This window comes from Fulmarus glacialis, unplaced genomic scaffold, assembly GCF_000690835.1.
Source record: "Fulmarus glacialis isolate BGI_N327 unplaced genomic scaffold, ASM69083v1 scaffold2316, whole genome shotgun sequence".
Lineage (NCBI taxonomy): Eukaryota > Metazoa > Chordata > Aves > Procellariiformes > Procellariidae > Fulmarus > Fulmarus glacialis.
Window position 1 is genome coordinate 1 of NW_009216043.1, and position 20728 is coordinate 20728.

The following is a 20728-nucleotide window of genomic DNA, read 5'->3' on the forward strand; positions in this document are numbered from 1 at the left end:
CCGGCTGCCAGCCCCTCCGCTGTCACCGGCGCTCTTTCGGTCGTTTAAACGAGCTGGAAGTACCTTCAGTGAAGACAGCTTAGTCTTTCGCACGCCCGTTTGGAAAGCAGTGAAGTGTGCTCATCGGGTCGTAACGAGGAGTAGAAAAAACATTCCTCGTGACTCGGTTGTCTAATTCCCGCTTTGCTAGTTGCCGGTTACTAGCAGCATTGAACAGCTACCATACGAGATAACGTGCAAACACAGCGAAACTGGCACTCGCTGGATGAGGACAGCGTAGAGGGGCTCTTGCTTGGCTAACGGAATCGGATTAGTAGTATCGGTCCTCTTCCTGAGGCTGAAAGTTCCATGCAATTTTCAGTAGTTCCATTTTGTATCTCTCTTTTTACTGCTCCAAGAGACCACCTGTATTAAACAGAATAAGTCCCTTCCAGTGAAATATTAAATAAGTGAAGGCATAAATTTTTTCCGTATTTTCCCCTCCCTTGCACGTTTGTTGAGGAAAAAAGATCTTTGCTACTAATTAATCTGTTCTTAAAATGGTGTCTCTTCTTCATTTTTTTTGCAGCGTGGAAGGTCTTCATGCTATTGTAGTCTCAGACAGAGATGGTGTGCCTGTTATCAAAGGTAACTTCAGCTTCTCACCATGCCCTGCAACTGAAATCCCGATTGAACAGCAGGGGGTGGAAAAGTACAGCAGAATCTTCTCTGGTTATGCCTGATACCTGAGTATCCAAAACTGAAGAATTAAATTAGACTTTTACTTCAAGTTCCATAATTGGTTATGTACCTCTTTAAGTTTATCCTTTTGTACATGTGTATGCAATGTCCTCAATAACTGTAGGCCACAGACGTTTTCCTCAGCGAATAGGGTTGGAGTGGTATAAGATGCTTGTATCTTCAAGTCACTCACAGGCGGATGCAAAGGACTAGAGAGAGCTTATTGGTATTTTGTTGACTTGGCTGGTCTGTGCTCAGAAGCAATTGCATCCAACTTTTACATGCTTTATTTAATTTTGCTTGCTTTTTGGTACTGTAATTTTTATCATCTCTCTGCAGTCTTTATTTAAGATGTTTTTATATTGTGGGTAAACTAGTTTAAGGGTACTGAAGAGTACTGATTCAGGTACTGCAGATTTTTTTTTTTTAATGTCCCAAAGTATTTAATGACCTAGCAAACTTGCACGTCTTCACCTCTTTTCATTCAAGTGACTCTTTACCAGTAATCAATTCAAAGGCTGGAATCAGTGCAAACAGCGAGGGACACAGAACCAAAGTGACATCAGTACAGGCTGATGCATTGTAAAGGAAAAGACTGTGTCTTAGGCGTGCTAGGGAGGATGCTGGTATAATGAGCATTGATCATGTACAGAATATTAAATGAGGTACTGCTCATGAAGATTGTCCTGTACTCATTGCAGAAGCATGTAAGATGTGTTACGTGTTCCCCAAAACCGCATCCGCTTTTGGCAGAGCACTAAGCCGAATAAGGAGTTGTGATGCAGTCATAGATACCATGTAAAAATAAGAATTTTCTTGTTGTGTTCCAGTTGCCAATGATAATGCTCCAGAACATGCACTGCGACCTGGCTTTCTGTCCACCTTTGCCCTTGCCACAGATCAGGGCAGTAAACTAGGACTTTCTAAAAACAAAAGTATCATCTGCTATTACAATACGTACCAGGTGAGTAACCTCAGTGTGGCCTGTTCTCAGTGACCAGAGCTGTTCCTTGAGCAAGGGAGAGGTGGTTTAAACTCTGCTAGATTTCCACTTGGCTGCTATTGAAGTATTTGTGTTTTGTTTCTTATGCTGCATAATGGCTAAGCTAAACTTTTGCACTATTTGTTAAGCTTCTCTTATATTTCTCAAAACTGAGGTTGAAAATGTTGAATTTTTCTGAACAGGTAGTAATCAGGAATTTGCAGCCGGTGCTGCTCCTATAGCCTTCAGAATCTGTTAAGAGGGGTTTATGTTCTCCTTTACAAACAATATGTGTTTATAATTAGTGACACCTAAAGTTAAATAAGCACATGCAGCTTACTTCATAGCTGATCTTGCAGCCAGTACAACTTTGAGATAAGAAGGCTTTGAAATACCACTCACATTTTTTACACACTGGTGATTTGTGTCCTGAAATCCATCATCATCTAAGTTTCTGCTGCTTCTCAAGTTCTAGTGGTCCTGAGAGCTTTGGCCAACTGTTTCGCCTACAGTATCTAGCTTTGTTTGGAACATAAATGGGTGAATGAGTTAGTTGACATACATTGAGTACATTGCTTTGATTCTCTTGATGCTAGTAGCTTATTGTTGTGCTCAAGATTGCAGTTCCCTAGTAATGAAAGAGGAGATACTGCTATACACTGAATAGTATTTTAAAACAATAAACCTGCCTGCCCTTTTGTTACCTGTGGAGAGTGTGGTCTCCATTGTGTACTCTGCAATGGAGTTACATTTCAGGTGGGTAACACTGCAGAACACAGGAGGGAGGGGAACGCCAGGCTTTCCACGTGCAGCTTCCTGTACTGTGGTGTAAGTCCTGTTGCTGTTTTTAACTGCGAATCTTATGAAATAGATACACTGAAAAGTCAGCTTTGTAGCTCTTGCTCCTGCTTGTCCTTTAAACTGAGGAGGCCGCTTGTTTCCGAAAGCGTTTACATGGCAGAGCTCTGACATCCAACACATGTTAGCTGCTGGCTGAACGCTGTTCTCTCTCCTTGCAGGTGGTGCAGTTCAATCGCTTACCTTTGGTAGTAAGTTTCATTGCTAGCAGCAATGCCAATACTGGTATGTCTTCACGTGTATTTTAAATGTTGCAGTATTTTAAGGCCCAGGTGTTTAAATAATTGAAAATAAATTACCCAAATTTACTTCAAGGTATATTAACTTTGCTCCTGCGATGGATTTTGCCAGTGTATTGTGAAGGGGAGAAGGGAAAGGTGTGAGTAAAAATTCATAGATTTTTAGGTGACTTGCTGAAGTTGTTATTCTGTCAGAAACATATTTCTCCTGTGATTAACCTTACCCTTGCTACGTGAGAGTGTTCACTGCACCGGCAGTGATTGTACCGTGCAAACCAGTTTTTTGGTCTCTTTCTGACAGTTCCAAGTTACATTCTGCAGAGACACATGCGGCTTTGTCTTCTCAGTTCTGTGGGGTGGGGAAATCCTTCAGCGAGGCACCTGGCCTTGCTCATGAGGGCGTTGGCTAATGAGAGTGTGAGCAAACGGGATTTAATTCTTGCACAGCTCTTGGGCCTCGGTAGCTGTGGGAAGCAGCAAGGCGATAGCGGAGGCAGGCAGCAGCACGGGGGAGAGCTGCGCTGCGTGGGTTGTGCCCCTGTTGGTGCCGGGGGCTGTGGGCACCCTGCCTGGGGGTGCTGCCTGCTGTTCCCATAGAGAGTGAGCAGCTCAAGTGAAATGTCTGGTGTTTTGGAAAACACTACCTGGGAGGGGAGGGAGCTGCGGGGACTGGAGAGAGGCTTCTCAGTTATGTTGTCTGATGGGATGTTCTGTCTCTTCTCTCTTTCCAGGGCTGATTGTAAGTTTAGAGAAGGAGCTCACGCCCCTGTTTGAAGAACTGAGGCAGGTTGTTGAAGTTTCTTAACCTGATGGTATAGCCGGAGTGCAGCATCCCTCTGCAGCCCAGTGGACAGAAAGATTCAATAATCCTCAGTCAAATAACACGTCTTGGAAGAAATACCACAGCTCCTTAGTATACTAAGAGTACATTGTACATAGTACTGAATCTGAAATGATCTACTAGTGTGTTGTAGGTGGATGTTACTTTAGGCCATGCTTCTTGTATTGTGCAGTACTGGAGAGACCACCGAAATAGCTCCCATGGAGTTTAGCTCAGCCAGCTGAGCCAGATCGGCACAATGCTGTTGGCTCAAATGAGCAACCCACAGATCTCTTGCTTTACAGGGAATCAGGCACGTGGTGGGGTTTATCCTCAGGCCAGCTACCACCACGTGTTGGAAAGCAGATAAGTTGTATAGTGTTATCAAAGATGTGGTTGAAAGAGTATTGTGAGAGCAAGTTTACTAGCAGTGATGTGTTGGTACAATCAATAGATATCCCAGCTTTCTTATGTGGGTGATACTTTGGCAAAGGAATGCTACTAATCTGGATGCTAGCTGCGTCCTGCTTCCACCAAGAAGAAAGCTATTTCTATGAAAGCTGTTGCTTCAGGGGTTTTCCTGATGCCCCAATAAAAGCACCCAAACAATGTCTCACTTCTTCGTGGGGTTTTTGTGTAATATGGTTGTGAAGATTCATGTCTCATAGTCTTTGTGTGGGTTCATCACTGGTGACACTCTCAGCTCATTTACCCTTAGGTTTTCTGAAGTAAATAAATATAAATAAAATACAGTATTTTTAAATGACAGAGCCTTGTCCACTCTTCTGTTGCACCCTAATACTCTACAGCACATCAGCTTTTCTGTGGAAAGAACAGGTCTCTCAACTGTTTGTAAACGTATAAAACCCAGGCGTTCACAGGCAGAAAACTAACCAGTGTGTCTCTCGATTGGGCAATACAGATACTGAGTCCTGTGTCAATGCAGAGATGTAGAGGTTAGTGCCGACTGGCTTCCTGTCGCTGGGGATCGATCCTGTGCTCTTTGCCCTGCCTCGTTCCCTCCCACATTCCTCTTGTGATGACTCCAGCGTAGACTTCCAGCGCTAAAGCCAAGCGCTGCTGGTCTAAGGGAGAGCTCTTGGCAGGTCTCAGGCTGCCCCCTCGCTTACACCTTGCCCACCTTTAGCATCAGGCAGGATGGGGGGAAATGGTCATGCTGAAAATAAGGACTGGGAATTCTTGGCTCAAAAGCTCTCTCAGAAATTAAAATTTGTCAGTCAACCCTTTTCCATTTAAACTGATCTCCTGGCTTGAGCTTTCTGTTCAGCGCTGGTCGTTACAGAAGCAGCTGGAAACTGAGCCCCAAGGCATCTCTGTGTATTTCTGGCAAAAAGCATTCGTGTTCCATCTGAGGCCTACTCCTGTTGTTAGCGCATGTTCAACTCGTCTGTGACTCTGCTTCCCAGGCCAGCCGAGCGCTGTTCCTTTTGCTGGCTTCAGTTCGTGACACCACATGCTGAACTCGCTTCTAACACTTTGTAGCACGGCTTGTTCATGTGAAAAAGGGAAGGCTGCTTTTGTGGTTACACTTCAAGCTCCATTTCCAAGCAGTGGTGCTGTTGGAGAGTATTGGCACTCTCGTCCCCTTACGCTGCCACTATCTCACACAAACTCATCAAAGCTTTTTAACTAAATGGGAGATGCCAGTTTGTTAAACCACTTCTTTAAGGGAGAAAGAAGGGCAAAGCTTTAACAATATAGTACAGGAATACAGAAGACCTTTGGTAGTTTTACAATGCCATTTTATTCAGAAAACAGTCTGTATAAAAATATTTACAAATATTTTGAATTTCTAAGTTGAAATAAAATGCTATCCCTATGTCCAAACCTGGATTTTCTTTTTTTTTCTTCCAGTATGTTTTTCCCCTCCTCCTCTTCAGCCTTCTCACAGTAAAGGCATCTATTGAACACTGACGTGCTGTGTGAGCAGTACTGAGCCCTGTGCCACAGCGTTTGCATAGTGGGAGAGGTTTGCATACAACGTTGCAGCAAAAACTTGACCGTTACGCAGGGAGATGGGGGCTCCCTGCTTTCCGCACCCCTCCGGGAGGAGCAGGATTGCTCAGGGGGTCTGGCAGCGGAGTCAGCCATGAACTCAGGCCAAGCCGGTCTTGGGACCCTCCAGTGTGCCAAGCGTTGCTTCCAAAATGTAACATCTAATCTGACTACAGCATCGAAGTACTGGGCTTCCACTTCTCAACTCTCTAGCGAGCCACAATGCTGTTACACACATACGAGTCTTCCAAAATATAGATGGAAATTTACATTGGGTTATGTAGACGATGTATTCTGTTAAATTAATGTTTTTAGTGTACATGGGGCTTTTCTGTTACTGGTCTTGTTTAATATAAAGCAAGCAGTGCTTAATTCTAGAACATAGTTCTGGACAAAACCTCATTTTGAGTTCTCCGCATGAGGAAAAAGTACAGAATCCAGCCCATTTTCAAGGGGGAGTGTAAGGGGCCCAACTCGTAATGCTACTAACAACGCTGGTAGCTGCCACAGGCAAAGGCTTCTGCAGAGCCTGTCACCCATCCTTAGAGTCCCGTGGCAGCTCTGTCATACGTGTGCTGGGAACCAGCTGCCTGTTTCTCAGGTTTGTAAACAACAGTGCTCGCATGACGCTGCTCACCGTTACCTATAGATGTCGTTTGAAACAAACCTTCACTTGTAGCCGTCACTGCAGTATAAATCTAAACCATACAAAAACATATCTGACCAGAACTAAGTGTTACTCATCCATCACCTTGAAAAGGGCCGTGAAATATTCTCTGGATTGTAATATAGATACTATTTACAAGCATGTAATTATCTCTGTCATTTTTCTTTTGGTTTAGAGCCTAAACAGTTAATGCAAAAGAAATTTAACGTTTCCAGAAAGGACTGGTTTTAAGTAACAGGCTCAAGGTTACAGAATATGCTGCTAATGGTTAGTTGTGATGGAGCTTGCAATAAATTATCAAGAGTGCTCTGAATAACCACAGAAGTTTCAAACAGTGACTACTTCTGTGATTAGTTAACAGGTGTTTGAATTAAGTGTGCACTACAGACATACACCATGCATATCAAACCAACACTCTGATTTTGCAACCGTCTCCACACGTGACCCAGCAGCCCGAGAGCGCTCAGCTGTACGAATCCTTTGTGGGCAGAGCTGGATGCAAGCGTCTATGTGCAGGTATACGCACACATGCTGCCCACTGTGAGTAATGGAGACATGTGAAACCGTCCTCTTGTAAGCAATGCCTTCCCCTTGGCAAAGAGGCAATTCCTGCCAATGGAGCAGAAGTATTGGAGGTGCAGCTAGGAACTGAGGGTGGCATTACGCTGCTCCAGTTGCTTCCGTATTTGTGACTAGAACAGAAAGATGATCCATTACTATTTGTCTGCATCCATGTCAATGTGGGTGAGTATGACCAACCCAAATACTGATATTTTTAAGGAAGTAATGCTTTCATGCCTTTACATTGTCTTCTCATTGCTTCCTTCATGATCCAACACATGCAGTCTGTGCTGATGCTCTATCTTGTTTACGGTTTATACAATGACATCCTTAAAGATGGAACTAATTTCGTCTTCCTGATGACTATGCGTTAAAAATGCATCCCGAAAATGCTAAAGTGGGTTTGCAGGCATATACATTATGCAAAAACTACATATTGCATTCTAGTTGGCCTGGAAGCCAGAACAAGTACTCCCTTCTTGCAGATACTGAGAACTGCAGCACTTGCGTGCTACAATATCGGGGGGTTTATGACGGCAGTACCAAGGGTACTGCTGCCTGAGGCGTACTGCCATGTAACACTGCACGTCATCTTACCAGTTTCCATCGCAGTATTTTAATCCACTCGTCGGCTTCTATTCCAGTTTTCGCGCACAGGTAATATGTCCTTAGTGGGAACACTAAACTGTAAGTAAACAATTAAAACTATTTCTTAAATTGCTAGAACAACTGGTAGTCCTTCCTAAAACTGAACCCAACTGGCCTGAACCAACAGTTGTTTAGATAGAGCAGGGCAGGGAGGCCGTGCTCCCGTTCAGTCACCAGGAGGGAGGTTAGCCAAGAACGGTTTACAGTCGTTTGCAGCTCGGAGAGACACTGCCCCAGGCCCGTAAGGACGAAGGGTACAGAAGCGGTTACTGTGTGACCTGTAGCAATGTCTGAAGTAGGAACTGGACCGTACCTAAGTTCCATGGGTCTAGGGGACGATTACACATGTTTAGCGAATTAGGAAAAGAAATGCCCAATACACACAGGCCTACACCCTTCCTCCTCACCAAGAAAAAAACCTCTTGCCAGCAGTAATTTGACACCACCATGCAGGACTGACAGAGGTTGTTTGACAGAGACTCGTGAGTTAGAGGAAGAGCAGGGTTGCAACTGGCAAGGGAGCTTTCAGAAGCACCCAGTGATTACATCTCAAACTTCCCTGGCTATTTTGACCTTTCCAGCAAGGTGGAGAAAGTACAGCAACTTACCAGAAACAATTGACTCTTTCCTGAGAATAGTCAAATTGCACAGCTGAGCATTCAGTTAAGTCAAGTGCCCGAATCGGTTCTGTGGCCTTGAAAATAAAATAGTTTTAAAATGGGAATACATGAAAACAGAAGATAAGCTCAGTGCATCTTCAGTGCATCTAAACCTTTACAGGCACACGAGGTTTTTCCAGGCATAGCTGTAACACCATAAACCCAAATTAGCAAACATAACATCAGTGCTAACATGATATGAATTGAGCTAAATATAAAAACCCAGGACAGTCAGTTCAGATCTAGACAAACAACAGAGGAGATCTCTACTGCAGGAAAGTTTGAGCTAGATGCAGACTGCTGAGGGTTTTGTTGATGTATTACAATTTAACTGACACAGCAGCAAATCTGGTATCAGTTCCAGCTAAGGTTTACAGAGACAAGGGGATGGTTATAGGTCTTATCAGGCCTAGTCAGCTGTTGGAGATTTAATTAATTCATAAATGCCTTAAAAGGGTGAAGCTGGGTAGGGAGAAATGCAGAAGCAAAGCTAAAGTAGTGCTTGCAGCAGAAGTGACAAGTCTGGCTGTGTGAGCAGTGTGTGTATATATCTAAGTTTCTTGGGACAGGCCCAGGAGTGCTCAGGTGCAGGAATGTAGACTGTGTATAACTGCAACTCATCTCCTTTAAGAGTTTCACTCTTCCTAGGTGTGAGAGTTCTTCTTTGATTTGTTTCAGCCTCGCACTGTTGAGCTGCTCAGAAGAGGCAGCTGAAGTAGAAGAACAGCTTGCTCTCTGCCCAAAGGCCCTTAGCTGTTCCCATGGTCCTTCATGAGGTGTATGGAGGTGTCTGTTGCTTTCTCACCTTTCCTTACATTTTCCTCTGGCTCAGTGGCTGTTAGTTATATACTACACTAGAAGAAAGCCACTTGTGCTGAGGTGTGCTAGCGAATGCCATCTCAGGGCCAGCAGCAAGTTGCTCACCTATAGGTATCTGCAACCCCACAGCAACAATGGGAGTGCCGGGAGACACCGGAGCTGCTGCCTGGGAAGAGGCCATATTCCTGACAAAGACACTTTCTCGCCTGGTAAGTCACAAATGCTACTCAAATGTTTGGAGTGCTGCCCTTTGAAACGTTATCCTGGAAACTTAATGCAAGTTGGCTTGAACTGAAATGAAAACTGATGGAAGGCCCCATAAATACATAACTGTTTATAAATGGAAGAGAGGGCAGTTGTGTCTGCTGTTCTGTTAAAATCTGCTAGATGCCTGAAATAGGGCTTGGCAGAGGTAAAGGGTTTGGCTGTGTTTATGAAGGAACCCGAACTGGAGGTATTGTAAGGGCGGAGAACTTCTTATTTCTTATTTTCACTCAGTTTAAGATAGAAACGTAACAGCAACTGTAAGGACACACTTTTTCCCAGATGCAGCAGCTTAATCTATGCCAGAGTGCTAGGAAGGAAGATATTTTTAAATGAATGGTTTTCTATGTATGCCGTGCAACCACTTGAAATAAAAGGATAAAATCAAGGAATGCAAAGTATACTACTAGTATTTGCAGAAATATTTTACTAGCACCACTGTCTGTTAGGTTGTGTGTCAAAGCTACCGATAAAAACTGTGTTGTGCTGGTAGCTTAAAATCCACTGAACAAAGCAACCAAAAAATGCACTGTAAACAACAACTCTTATCTAGTAGGTAAGACTGACAGAGCACAGTAAATGTTTTCCAGCTGTAAAACTTAGTAACTTTCTCTTGTTGAAGTCATCAGCAAAACTCTGACTTTATTTGAAAGGTCTGACCCCTCTGACAGTATGGGAAGCTTTAGCTTGGGAAGCTGTGATACAGATGCAAGAAGCCAGAGATGGGAGGAGGCTGCAGCTGCCTCTATAGAGGTTTAAAAGGTAGAACTGGTGTTTGCTACTTACTGTCTGGTCTTTGAAATACTTAAGTTCATTCCTATGCAGTGTAAACCACCTTGTCTTCCAATTCTGAAAGATCAAGAACCGATGGTAATTGTCTTGTGAGAATTTAGTGTAATGTTTCTTAGGAAAGAAAAACCTTTAAAGCTGCTGACTTGCTCTGGTTTACAGTCGTGCTTTGTTGTTGCTCAAACACAAATTGTTCCTCGCTGCAGGGGAAAGCAGGTGGAGCTATTTCAGCTCCGCATTGTCTCTAGCTTCTGTGGGTGATTGCAGAGTGGAAGCAAGGAGTAAAAGTTTTCCTTACCTTGACTATTTTGCCTTGTTTTATCAAATATCCTTCTTTTGTACCAAGCTGTGAAGTAACAAGGAAAGGTATCGGGGTTAGAGACTGAGCTCTGCTTGTATTTCCCACATCCCCCTCTTTGCCTACATCCGGAAGATGGAAGAGCAGCCTGTTCTTGGGGAAACTTCCCATGGGCACTTGCCTGGTCCTCACTCCTGTGCTCCCCTCACACAGCTGGATCCACCACTAGGGTAAACATGGACGGGTGCTGGCTCTAAAGGCAACCTCTGAGACCGTGCCTCCCTCAGCAGGCTTCTGGCCTGCATCTTCTCAACCAAACACAAAAAAATAGTCGCAGTTACAGTTTATTTAGTAAAGTGAGATGGTTGCCTCAGTACCTGTTGTAACCAGAAGCACCTGGGGTTTAGCTGACAGTGGAATTATACACAGAAATCGCTCTTGAAATGCAAGCGGGGGAGAAAGTGCTGTTTTACTTAGGCGTTCTTTTCTCTCAAACAGCCACATGCTTGAGAGGAAAAACCTCTTACATTCAATGTTCTTATTGAAAAATTGTTTTTTGAACTGTTTCTCTGCCACCATGAGTGACGCTGGGACCTTATGACTTCTCAGATACTGAAACTCTGTGTAGGGACCTAGTTGTGAGACTGTGGACCTCTGAAAACCAAATTCTTGCCAAGTTAGTTACTACTTGCTCTTGAAAAATATTGCCTTTTTATTGGTTGTATGTGGGAGTGAAGTTTCTTTGGAGGTTAAAGTGGAACTCAGTCATGAAGAGTTGGTTGTGAGACACATCAGAAGTGGTTCTTTTATCAACTTCATTAACCCATATTAATGTAACTCTTCCTCGTTTTCTCAAAAAATATAGTATGTAATCAAAATACTTTCCCCTCTGTTCTGAGCAATACTGTTCTGGAGAAACCACCTGTCTCACTTAGATAGGAGTTACTAGGGATTTAAAATCTCTAATTACTGTCCAAGTGAGCCACAGATGTCAGAGCAGGTGGCTCAAATGGATATGAAGATGTTCTCTTGTTTCTCACACCAGTAAGGCATAGCTTTTAACATGACACAGCTTTTTACTGTGCTCAAAATTACTAGGGCTGAAAGAGTGGAGGCTCTTCTGTCATATTGCTCTATTTTGGGTTTAAGTCTGTGTCAGAATACAGCAAGCTGTCTTCCTGCTTTAAGACAGCATGATTCTAAAATAATAAAATCCAAGTGTGAAAATGCCAAAAAAAACTTTTGAGTAATGTACCTATCAGGATATAGATACCCTTATTAACTTGGTTGTACCGTGCTTCAGTTTGGGGTTTCCTTTTTCAAATGTGTCCCTGCCTGTCTTGCACGTCGTTGAATACTTTTTTCAAAAGGTCACTTTTTAACTGACCTAGAAAGTCAAAGATGCTCTTTCCTTCCTCCCAGTTAGGAAGGAGGCTGTATATTGCTAACTGGGCAAAATAATTCTAACAAACAAAGACGACTGCAAAAATAATAAGTTGTAATGAGTTTGTCTGTCAGGACTACTATCTGTTTCCTGTCACCTAATTCTCATATTCACTCAATGAGACAAAATGTGGTAAATCCTGTAGCTGTTACTTGGTTTTGCTACTTAGTGTATTCCTCTCCTCACCTGTGGGGGGAGAGAGAGACTTCCCACTGGCTGTAAAGGATGTTTGGCAAAACAAGGGCTTACTGTGCAACCTGACATACGTATTGTGGCATACAGCCTGATGAATGTTGTCGGAAAGATATGAGAAGTGTTGTGTTTGTTTTGTGTGGTGTGGGTTTTTTTTTGTTTGTTTTAATTCCTGATAATTTTACTGCTAAGATGTCATTCTAAAAGGAAGGTAACAGGAGAATGAAAACCTTTCATATATTCTTTGTTTGGATGGTCAGATTCACCTAGGTCAGCTGCAGACAATGTTTTCCCAGTGACAGCATTTAAGGTCTCAGTGACAACAATTGTAAAAGGCTTTATTTGTCATAGGACTGTACTTAGCAAGTCTGTGTTTGTCGGCAAAGATTTCCTGTATTTACGAAGCCATAAAGGGATGAATTGCTGGTGTTATTCCATAGCTCACTCCAGCAATGATACTAAACTCGGGCCAGAAGAAGCACCCCTCCCACCAGAACACAACTTACTGAGGGAGCATTTGGAACAAGATCGCTTTCTGTCCTTCCCGTCTGCATCGCCGTGTGAACTCGGACAGACTCATAAATGGAAGGTTCTTCCACTTTCCGTGGGTAGGGATGCTTCAATACAATTAAGGTTCCTGGGGAGAAAAAAAGCAAGAATAAGTCATTTGGCAAGACTATCTTAGAAAATAACTGGCAGTAGCTGCCTGGTTGTGGAATGGTTAACTTTACCTTTTCCTAAAATTAAAAAGACATAAGAGCTAATAACCTCCCCAAGATCTCTGTGACACTCTCTGTAAGGAGTTTTCCTTGGAAGGGGGCAGGACTCAGGCCACATCCATGTGAGAAAACAATCAGATGCTATAAATGATTCTCCCATACTGATAAAACTAGACAAATATTTCTAACATGCACCATCTGAATAGTTTAGACTCTCTGAAGGATATTTTCTACAAAAATCCACCCATGCAAACTACAGAGGGGCACTTGCTGCTGATTCACTTGCCCAGTCTCACTTCCTTGGCTCTGTTGTGTGGCTTAGAGTCCTCAATACCTTGGGCACTTGGACCTTGCCTAAATCCATTCTCTCATCCCTGTACAGTGGGAGTCAATTTGTTCTTACATCTCTGAAAACAAGAGTGAAAACCCTCTTAACTTCTTCTAAGCAGCAGGTAATTAAAGCCCTTTTGCAATGCCTGGTAAGTGGCGAAAAATCAAGACAGCAACAGAACAGGACCGTCGGACAACCCTCAAAGGCAGGTGTCTCCTGTCCTGCTTGAACCTTCTTTCCAGTCAGGGAGTAATAAGGTAATACAGAACAAATTGAAACACAGATTTCATAGTTACAGCTGAAATGCTGACCTCCACGTGACCTAGACTTTCACTGCATTCATGAAGATGTGACTACAGACGTTATCACGCCTGTTTACGCGCAACTGTGAAAACTGTAAATATGTGGTACCTTTTTAAAACCTTTAAACTTAACTAGTGCTTGCAGGGAGTGACTTGACACAATAAATTCCCTTCCTGCACAGGAGGCTGGCTGGGCGGATAGGCAGGATGCTAGACTAGATATGAGGTCGTAACAGTCATCCTGGCTTTGCCAACAACCCACTGCTTGCTGCGTAAATCACTTAATCTGTCAGAACTTCAGATACAGACTTCCTAACAGTAAGCCCACATTACCATCACCTTTAACTGTTTTACCATAGCTCTTTCCAGTTAGCAACATTTTGATTATAGCCATTCTTTGTTCTCCAAATAAGGTCATGATTATTGCACACACTCTGCAAAAAGCTGCATTCTCAATAGTGAATCTATTACACTATTCACGATAGTGAAGAACATCCTTAAAATAGTAACTGCTATACCATCTAATCTTACTCTTCAAAAATAATGTCACAGCATACCAAATGATGCTCCATTTGCATTTTATGCTGATATTGTCAGCTCTTAAAGAGGAGAGGTGCTAGAATTGGCAAGAACTTGGACTTGAAACCTACAGGTGATTGAGTAATTTAAAAGTGAAATAAAGTTTAAAGTATATTTTGTAATGGGAAGGGCTACAAAGGGAAGTGGAAAAATTGTATTTGAAGTAACCAACTGAAATCTGTTCGCAGGCACAGGAGGTGTATGCAAATGTGATAAATTCAACTTGCAGTAGGTGAAAAGTCAAAATCAGTCTAATTCTTTCTGGCCTTTCAGAAAAATAATGCTTTATCATTTAAAAGGAAATTGAGAATACGCCCATCACCAGTCTACAGAAACTACTCTTAAGCTGTTGCATAGAATCAGAGTACCATCATCTGTACACTGTGGATAAAGAGCCCTGTTGCAGAACTGGGAGGACTAGTTAAACGTTTTATACAGTATTTGTCTTCTAGTAAGTTCTCAGCGTTTTTTCTCCACAAAAGATACTTGTACAGAATCATCTAACTGTAACTGTACAAAACTGTAATCATCATGTAACTGTACAAAAGAACTAGTAAAAGCTGCACTGTAGCAAGATTCTTCTTGCATGTTTGTGCATGATATCTATTTCTAAGGAAGAATGAAAATTAGTCCCATTGTTGGAAATGTTAGCTTCAAGTGAATTTGGCTTTTTTGTCTGGGTAATGACTTAAAGTTTTTATATGTTTTCAGAATAATTTAGGTAAAAATTGATAAACAAAGCAAACAGGTAAGAATAACATGTTGACCTTGTCACTCTGAATAAAGATAAAAATATAGAAATATGATAGTATATTGCTTTAACCTTGTTACTGAACAGATTCAGCTTGCCTGTTCAGTAAACCATCTCACAGAACGCAGTAGCCCCAATATCCTTTTAATTATCTGTAGTTCAGAAGGAAGTGTACACATTACACTGCAGAAAAATAAATGTAGTGTATTTTTTTGCTACATGTAGCAAAAAATGTAGCAATTTGGAGTGGCAAATGAAGCTGTAGTAAGACAAGGTTTGTTGGGCTTGAAGCACAAACCTGCAGCTGTCCCAGTCCAAAAAAACCACTGTGCTCCATGGACCAGTTTGCAGGGGTGCAGGCCTGTGTGTTCAGGTACTGATCAAAGAGCCTCTTCAGACACAAAACTAGCTCCAGTGAGACAAACTTAAATGGAAGACAGTGGAAACCATTACATATTCTATCTCGTGGGTCTCTGTCTTATAAAATCCTGTCCATAAGCAAGGAGGAGATGAAAAATGCTATCTTGCTTTACTCTTTCATTCCTGATCTCACAGTGTTTCTATAGAAAGTTGTTTCTAAGAATAACAAGGCATAAGAAAAATTGGTCCAACTACTTTCTACTAATGCCTGAGCTAAAGGTCGCTTGGTGCTTTTCACTGAAGGGAAGTGTGGCCTAAGAAATCAGACTCTGTTTCTGGCTTTTCTGCCAACCTGCTGTGTGACCCTGTGTTGGGCCGGTCATTCTGCCACACTGACACTTGGCTTAGAGTGGGCTCTGATGAGCCCCTGCCCCCTTTTTGGTATAAATGGGTTACCACCCTGGAGACCTTTGACACCTGTATCTGAAGAGACATTGCCTGAGTGCTAACTCTCTCTTCCTCTCTACTGCTAATCATGGTAAGGTAAGGTGGAAGGTTTCTTGATGTGATGTACAAATGGCTTTTCTTATTCTGTAGCATATCCAACTTAAAGAGGTTTCACAGAGCCAGCAGAATCTGATTAGGGAGCTTTAAGGTGACAAGTGAGCCCATCATTCAGCAGTGTTGATCCTGTCAACAGAGATCACATAACACCAATGCCTTGATTACTAATGTCTGTAACACATGCAGTGAAGGAATGGGGAAATACAAGTTTTGTATGTCATCTGAAATCTTTACAGTGTTAGGCCTGTGGGTGCATGTCTGATTTTACAGGAAAAATAGCTTACTGGCACAAAAGATACATATAGGAACTCTGTGTTCGAACCACTCTTAAAAGCAATTTTAAAAGAGAATGCTTTGAAAGACACAAGTACCATATTGAGTGTACCACTGTATTTTTTGGGGGAAAAAAAATTTGCAAAGCAACTCTTTAATTTAATGCTTGAGTTAAAAAAGCACCGGTGCATATTTAGTGTGTGACATATTACAGTTATTGCATGTGCCAACTATCATTTAACTGGTCTCTTGCATATATAATTAGTACTACTCTATGAGTTATTTGCATACATTTTCTACACAGGATACTGAAGTTTTTGGCACTAACATGTACTGATACATCTTCAACTCTTACATTTGAAGCTAAATCTAAAACTGGCATTATCATGATAATATATATCTGTTTCTCCAGGGATTCTGGTCTGGTGGTGTTCAACTCACTTGTAGGAATCAAGTTTAATCTGTTGACTCTTAATTCAGGCAGCATGTTGGCTGCTAGAGAAGCCTGTGCTTTTCTCCCTCTTTTTCTTAAAAACAAGACAAATCACTGTGATGGCAGACGGCATCAGCAGGCTGATCCACTGTAGACAGAAAGGGAGAGGTAATACAGGCCACATTCCCTACAGGAAAGAGGAACATATCACTGCAGACTTTTTCCTTGGATGACGAACAGTGGTGCTAAACAATTTCAAGTCCCTTTTCCATTTATTCTTATTGGGGGATTTCAACTTCATAGATGAATATTTATTTCCTCACTAAACACCCTGCTTTGGTTTTGCCCTTTTTGAGAAGGTTCTGTTCCTTCCAGTACATTCATATTTTGAAATGCTTCCTTCTCTCTCTGAGAAATCAAAAGGAGCTCACGTCCCTGGTTAGCAAAAACCCAGTAAGCTTACATGTAGTTTGTCTTCAGAGTACTTGAAAGAGTTTTTGAAGAGGAACATCTTAGATACCTGAGGTTAATACAAACGTGAATTTATGAAGAGGAACACTACAGTAGTAGATCTATTTGATAACACATTGGAAGCTCCTTTTACTTAGATCTGTGTGAAGCATGACTACAAACGTGTTCATACAAACATATGGCTCTCCTTACCTGTTTCGCTTCCAATTAAAGGCTGATTTGCAAAATGCATGACTAACTCCTTCAAGCTGGAAAATTCATTAAATCCAAATTTGAATGAAGTTCCTGTATGTTCAACATGGAAGTGTTTCACAGAATCTTTTCCCCTAAAATAAAAAAGGAAAATTTGTCAAGGCATAAATGCCAAAGGCATTTGGGACATACAACCCTTAAATAGCAGCTTCTACTACAGGAAATCTGGCCCAGACCACAGGCTGACAATCACTGTCCTAGCAGTAATACTACTGCCATTACTATCCCCCACGAATACTCAACACATTTATTAAGAAAAATCTAATTGCTGCTTTACAGGTATGAGATGATGAAAGCCTAGAAAAGCCAAGTAAGTTAAATTAACTCCTGCGGCAATCAGTAAGACGACTCACAAATGAGGTTTCCAGCCTTCTGCCTAAGCAGGACGATATCCCTTCACTTACCGGGCTTTAGTCTTGATGGTGTACCTGTATTACTCGGCATATGCCTTACTTTTCAGGTAACATCCCAATCTCATCAAAAATGTCTTCTGTTTCTCTTTCAAAAACAGGCTGCCTCTTTTTTGCACCCAAACAGGATTTAATAACCTAACTTTAGATACCTAAGGCTTTAGAATTTGTCTGCTTTGTCTCTGTGTGCAGACGAATGGTTCTTCTATGGTGGGCACTGTCAAACATGAACCGGGGTCCTTTGTCAGGGAAGTAACAGCTTTTGTTTATGAAAGCTGATGGTATTTAGAGAAGTGTGCAAGGCCTCACTTCCTGGACGGGCAATTGTTTTGACTTCAGAAGACAGTGAAGCACTTATTCCAAGTATCTCTCCTGTGAAAAAGTTACTTCTGCTAATGTTCCTAGCATCCAAAACAGTCCAGAGAAAATTTTGTCTCAGGAAAAATGTACGTACCAAATATACTGAAAATATGGTGAAGAAAGGGATTTATAGTGTCTTTTCCATTGTTTATTGCTACTTCCACAGGAGATTATAATGTCAAACAGGTATTTAAACAAATATTTATCTTTGAACAGTAGTTGTGACATTGTAGAACATGCCTTTATTGACCTCCTGCATGTTTTGCGCTACAGTCAGCTGAGACAATGCGTGCAAGCCGAGTGCAGGTACCCTACAACAGCAACTAGCTGCTGTGACCCGCTGCAATGACAGGGGTTTCATCTTTTCATTAAATTTCACATGAAATACAATGTTGCAATGAGAGCAACTTCTACTCTATTTCCTAGTTCCTTTTTAAAGTTGGCTAATTTAGCTGGGGGAGCGGATTTCAGGCAGTATGTGATCTCTCGTCTTACAGCTGTCAGTAAAAACCTCAAGGGATGTCTAAGCATTGTTTACGTTTAAAACAAACTATAATAATGACTGAAGTTCCTTGTGAGGCAGAGGCAGAAAGTAAAGTAAAAGCTATAGAAGACATTTTAGGTGAGAGAGAAAATGACAGCCAAAATTGCTAAAGTTATCCTTTCTACAAAAATGTATCAGAACAAAATTGAATTACTTGTTCTAAAATTAAGTTTTAATATTAGTCAAAAAATGGAAAGGAAAACTTAGAGTTAAACAGTAGAAAATTATTAAAACATTTTAAAAACAAAATCAGTATTTCAAGGGAGCTGTGCCACCAAAAAACGAATGTAACAGAATAAAAGATCAAACTCCAGACTGGGATATTCAGTTCATTATGGTAATGCAGTAACTAACTCTTGTTCCTACATGGAGAGCAGAACAAGAGATTGGAATTGGCCTGAAGTAGACTTTTCTAGGTCTTCTAAGGCTAGAATTTGTTAAAGCAGCAAATTTATTTTCATTAATTCACTTCAGCTTTTGTTTCCTATTAAAAGAACAACTATTTATATTTTATTTTATTACAGTAAGTTGTCTCCTGAGTGCCATTTAAAACTAGCTTCAAGATATTTTTTTTTAAATTGTCTGAGGTAGATTACCTCAAATAATGTTTAGTTACATTTTAAAGTAAAAAAATACTAACCAGCAAGACGACGATTCATTTAAAATTACTTTTTTTTAAGGAAAGCTATTACTTAAAAGTGCTACTATTCTTTTTCCCAAGACTTGCACTCAATTCAGTCATTGCTACTCTGAATACTCATTTTGTAACATCAATTCAGATCTGTTGGGCAGCCCCCCAAGCTCCTAATATAAATGGCTGTCTATAGTGGTAATAATTTCAGCAGTTTATGTACAGGCCCACTTGCTCCTGAGTCTTCTGTCCAGGGTGAGTGAAGCAATTAGTATTTGCCTTTTATACCTCTGGGGAACAAGGTATGTGCAAATTGCGCTTTCCTCAGTTTCCAAGCAACTACACTTCCAAATTTTAACAGCTCCTGGTAACTGGATACACAGAAAGTCACAATTTCAAGGGCATATTCTGTGTTCCTATCTACTAGGGCTGTGAATAACTAGCATCACTATACTGATCAAAGTGACTTTAGCTTAAAAAGTTACTGCAATTCAGCTGAGCTGTGGTCACTAATTGTTCAGAGGCTCAGTCTGAGGCAGAAATGAGCTTGAATGCACTAGCTTAAAATTTCACTGTAGAGGCTTAATATATCATACAGTTGCCAAAGGCTAAGAACATATTTAGAGTTGGTTACCTCCACTCAGCTGACATGCAGGGACTACCTTGCATACGTCTTTCATGTTGCCTCTCTAAAATATTGTGGCTTCTCTCCTTCTTGGGAGATTCTTTAAATGTGATTCAGTAGTGAAGTACCCAGGCCAGGCTACCTGTGCTCTTGTCCTGGTTTCGGCTGGGATATATAGTTAATTTTCTTCCTAGTAGCTGGGATAGTGCTGTGTTTTGGATTTAGTATGATAATAATGTTGATAACGCACTGATGTTTTAGTTGTTGCTAAGTAGTGCGTACACTAGTCAGGTCTTTTCAGCTTCTCATGCTCTACCAACTGAGAAGGCTGGAGATACACAAGAAGCTGGGAGTGGGCACAGCCAGGACAGCTGACCCAAACTGGCCAACGGGATATTCCATAGCATATGACGTCATGCTCAGTATATAAACTAGGGGAAAGCTGGCCAGGGGTGCTGCTGCTCGGGGACAGGCTGGACATCGGTTGGTTGGTGGTGAGCAATTGTTTTTCATTTGCATCACTTGTCTTTCTTGGGTTTTATTTCCCTCTCTTTTTATTATTTGCTTTTTCATTACATTTTTTTTATTATTATGATGATTTTATTTAAATTATTAAACTGTTCTTATCTCAATGCATAAGTGTTCTAGCTTTTACTTTTCCGATTCTCTCCTCCATCCTACTGTGAGCAGGGAGTAAGTGAGCAGCTGTGTGGTGCTTAGCTGCTGGCTGCGGCTAAACCATGACAGCGCTGTATTGGCTGTGTCCTGAACTGATGTAAATTGCTGTAATTGACTTCAAGGGCCTGACATCTGTCACTTGCAAAATATTGTTCAAATCAAGTAAAACCATCCAGTCAAACACTGGATCATCCCTCAGAGATGATGGTTCCTATACAGTGATCCAGAAACCGGTGAAGTTAGCACCTATTAACTGGTATATTTACTACTATCCTCATCATAAAACTTTTCTACTCCCATCAGCTGTTTCTTAAACTCTTGTAACAGACTTTTATCATACAGACTGAAAATCTACAGCCAGTCCATGGAATGGTGTTTTTTGCCAATAAGATTAATTCATAGTTTGGAAAAATGAGAGCAATTTTCAAATCCAATCCAAATTCTTTTTTTCTTCTAACAAAATGTCATT

General features: G+C 41.5%; 2 protein-coding genes across 2 annotated transcripts in view; one reads left to right on the plus strand and one right to left on the minus strand.

Annotated features, from left to right (window-relative positions):
• Positions 1-568: 568 nt before the first annotated feature.
• On the plus strand, positions 569-4389 carry LAMTOR3 (late endosomal/lysosomal adaptor, MAPK and MTOR activator 3; the record flags this gene model as incomplete). Its single annotated transcript, XM_009579129.1, has 4 exons — positions 569-627; positions 1551-1684; positions 2722-2785; positions 3531-4389. Coding segments are annotated over 4 exons (331 nt in total), but the record flags the coding sequence as incomplete, so codon positions are not given.
• A 2554-nt stretch (positions 4390-6943) lies between these two features.
• Positions 6944-20728, minus strand: part of DAPP1 (dual adaptor of phosphotyrosine and 3-phosphoinositides) — a 22153-nt gene continuing 8368 nt past the window's right edge. The window contains exons 3-9 of the mRNA XM_009579130.1: positions 16952-17085; positions 12483-12613; positions 10341-10388; positions 10040-10102; positions 8120-8205; positions 7461-7548; positions 6944-6994 (exon numbers count right to left, since the gene is read on the minus strand). Of these exons, the coding sequence (XP_009577425.1) occupies positions 6944-6994; positions 7461-7548; positions 8120-8205; positions 10040-10102; positions 10341-10388; positions 12483-12613; positions 16952-17085 (601 nt within the window). The remainder of the gene's footprint in view (positions 6995-7460; positions 7549-8119; positions 8206-10039; positions 10103-10340; positions 10389-12482; positions 12614-16951; positions 17086-20728) is intronic.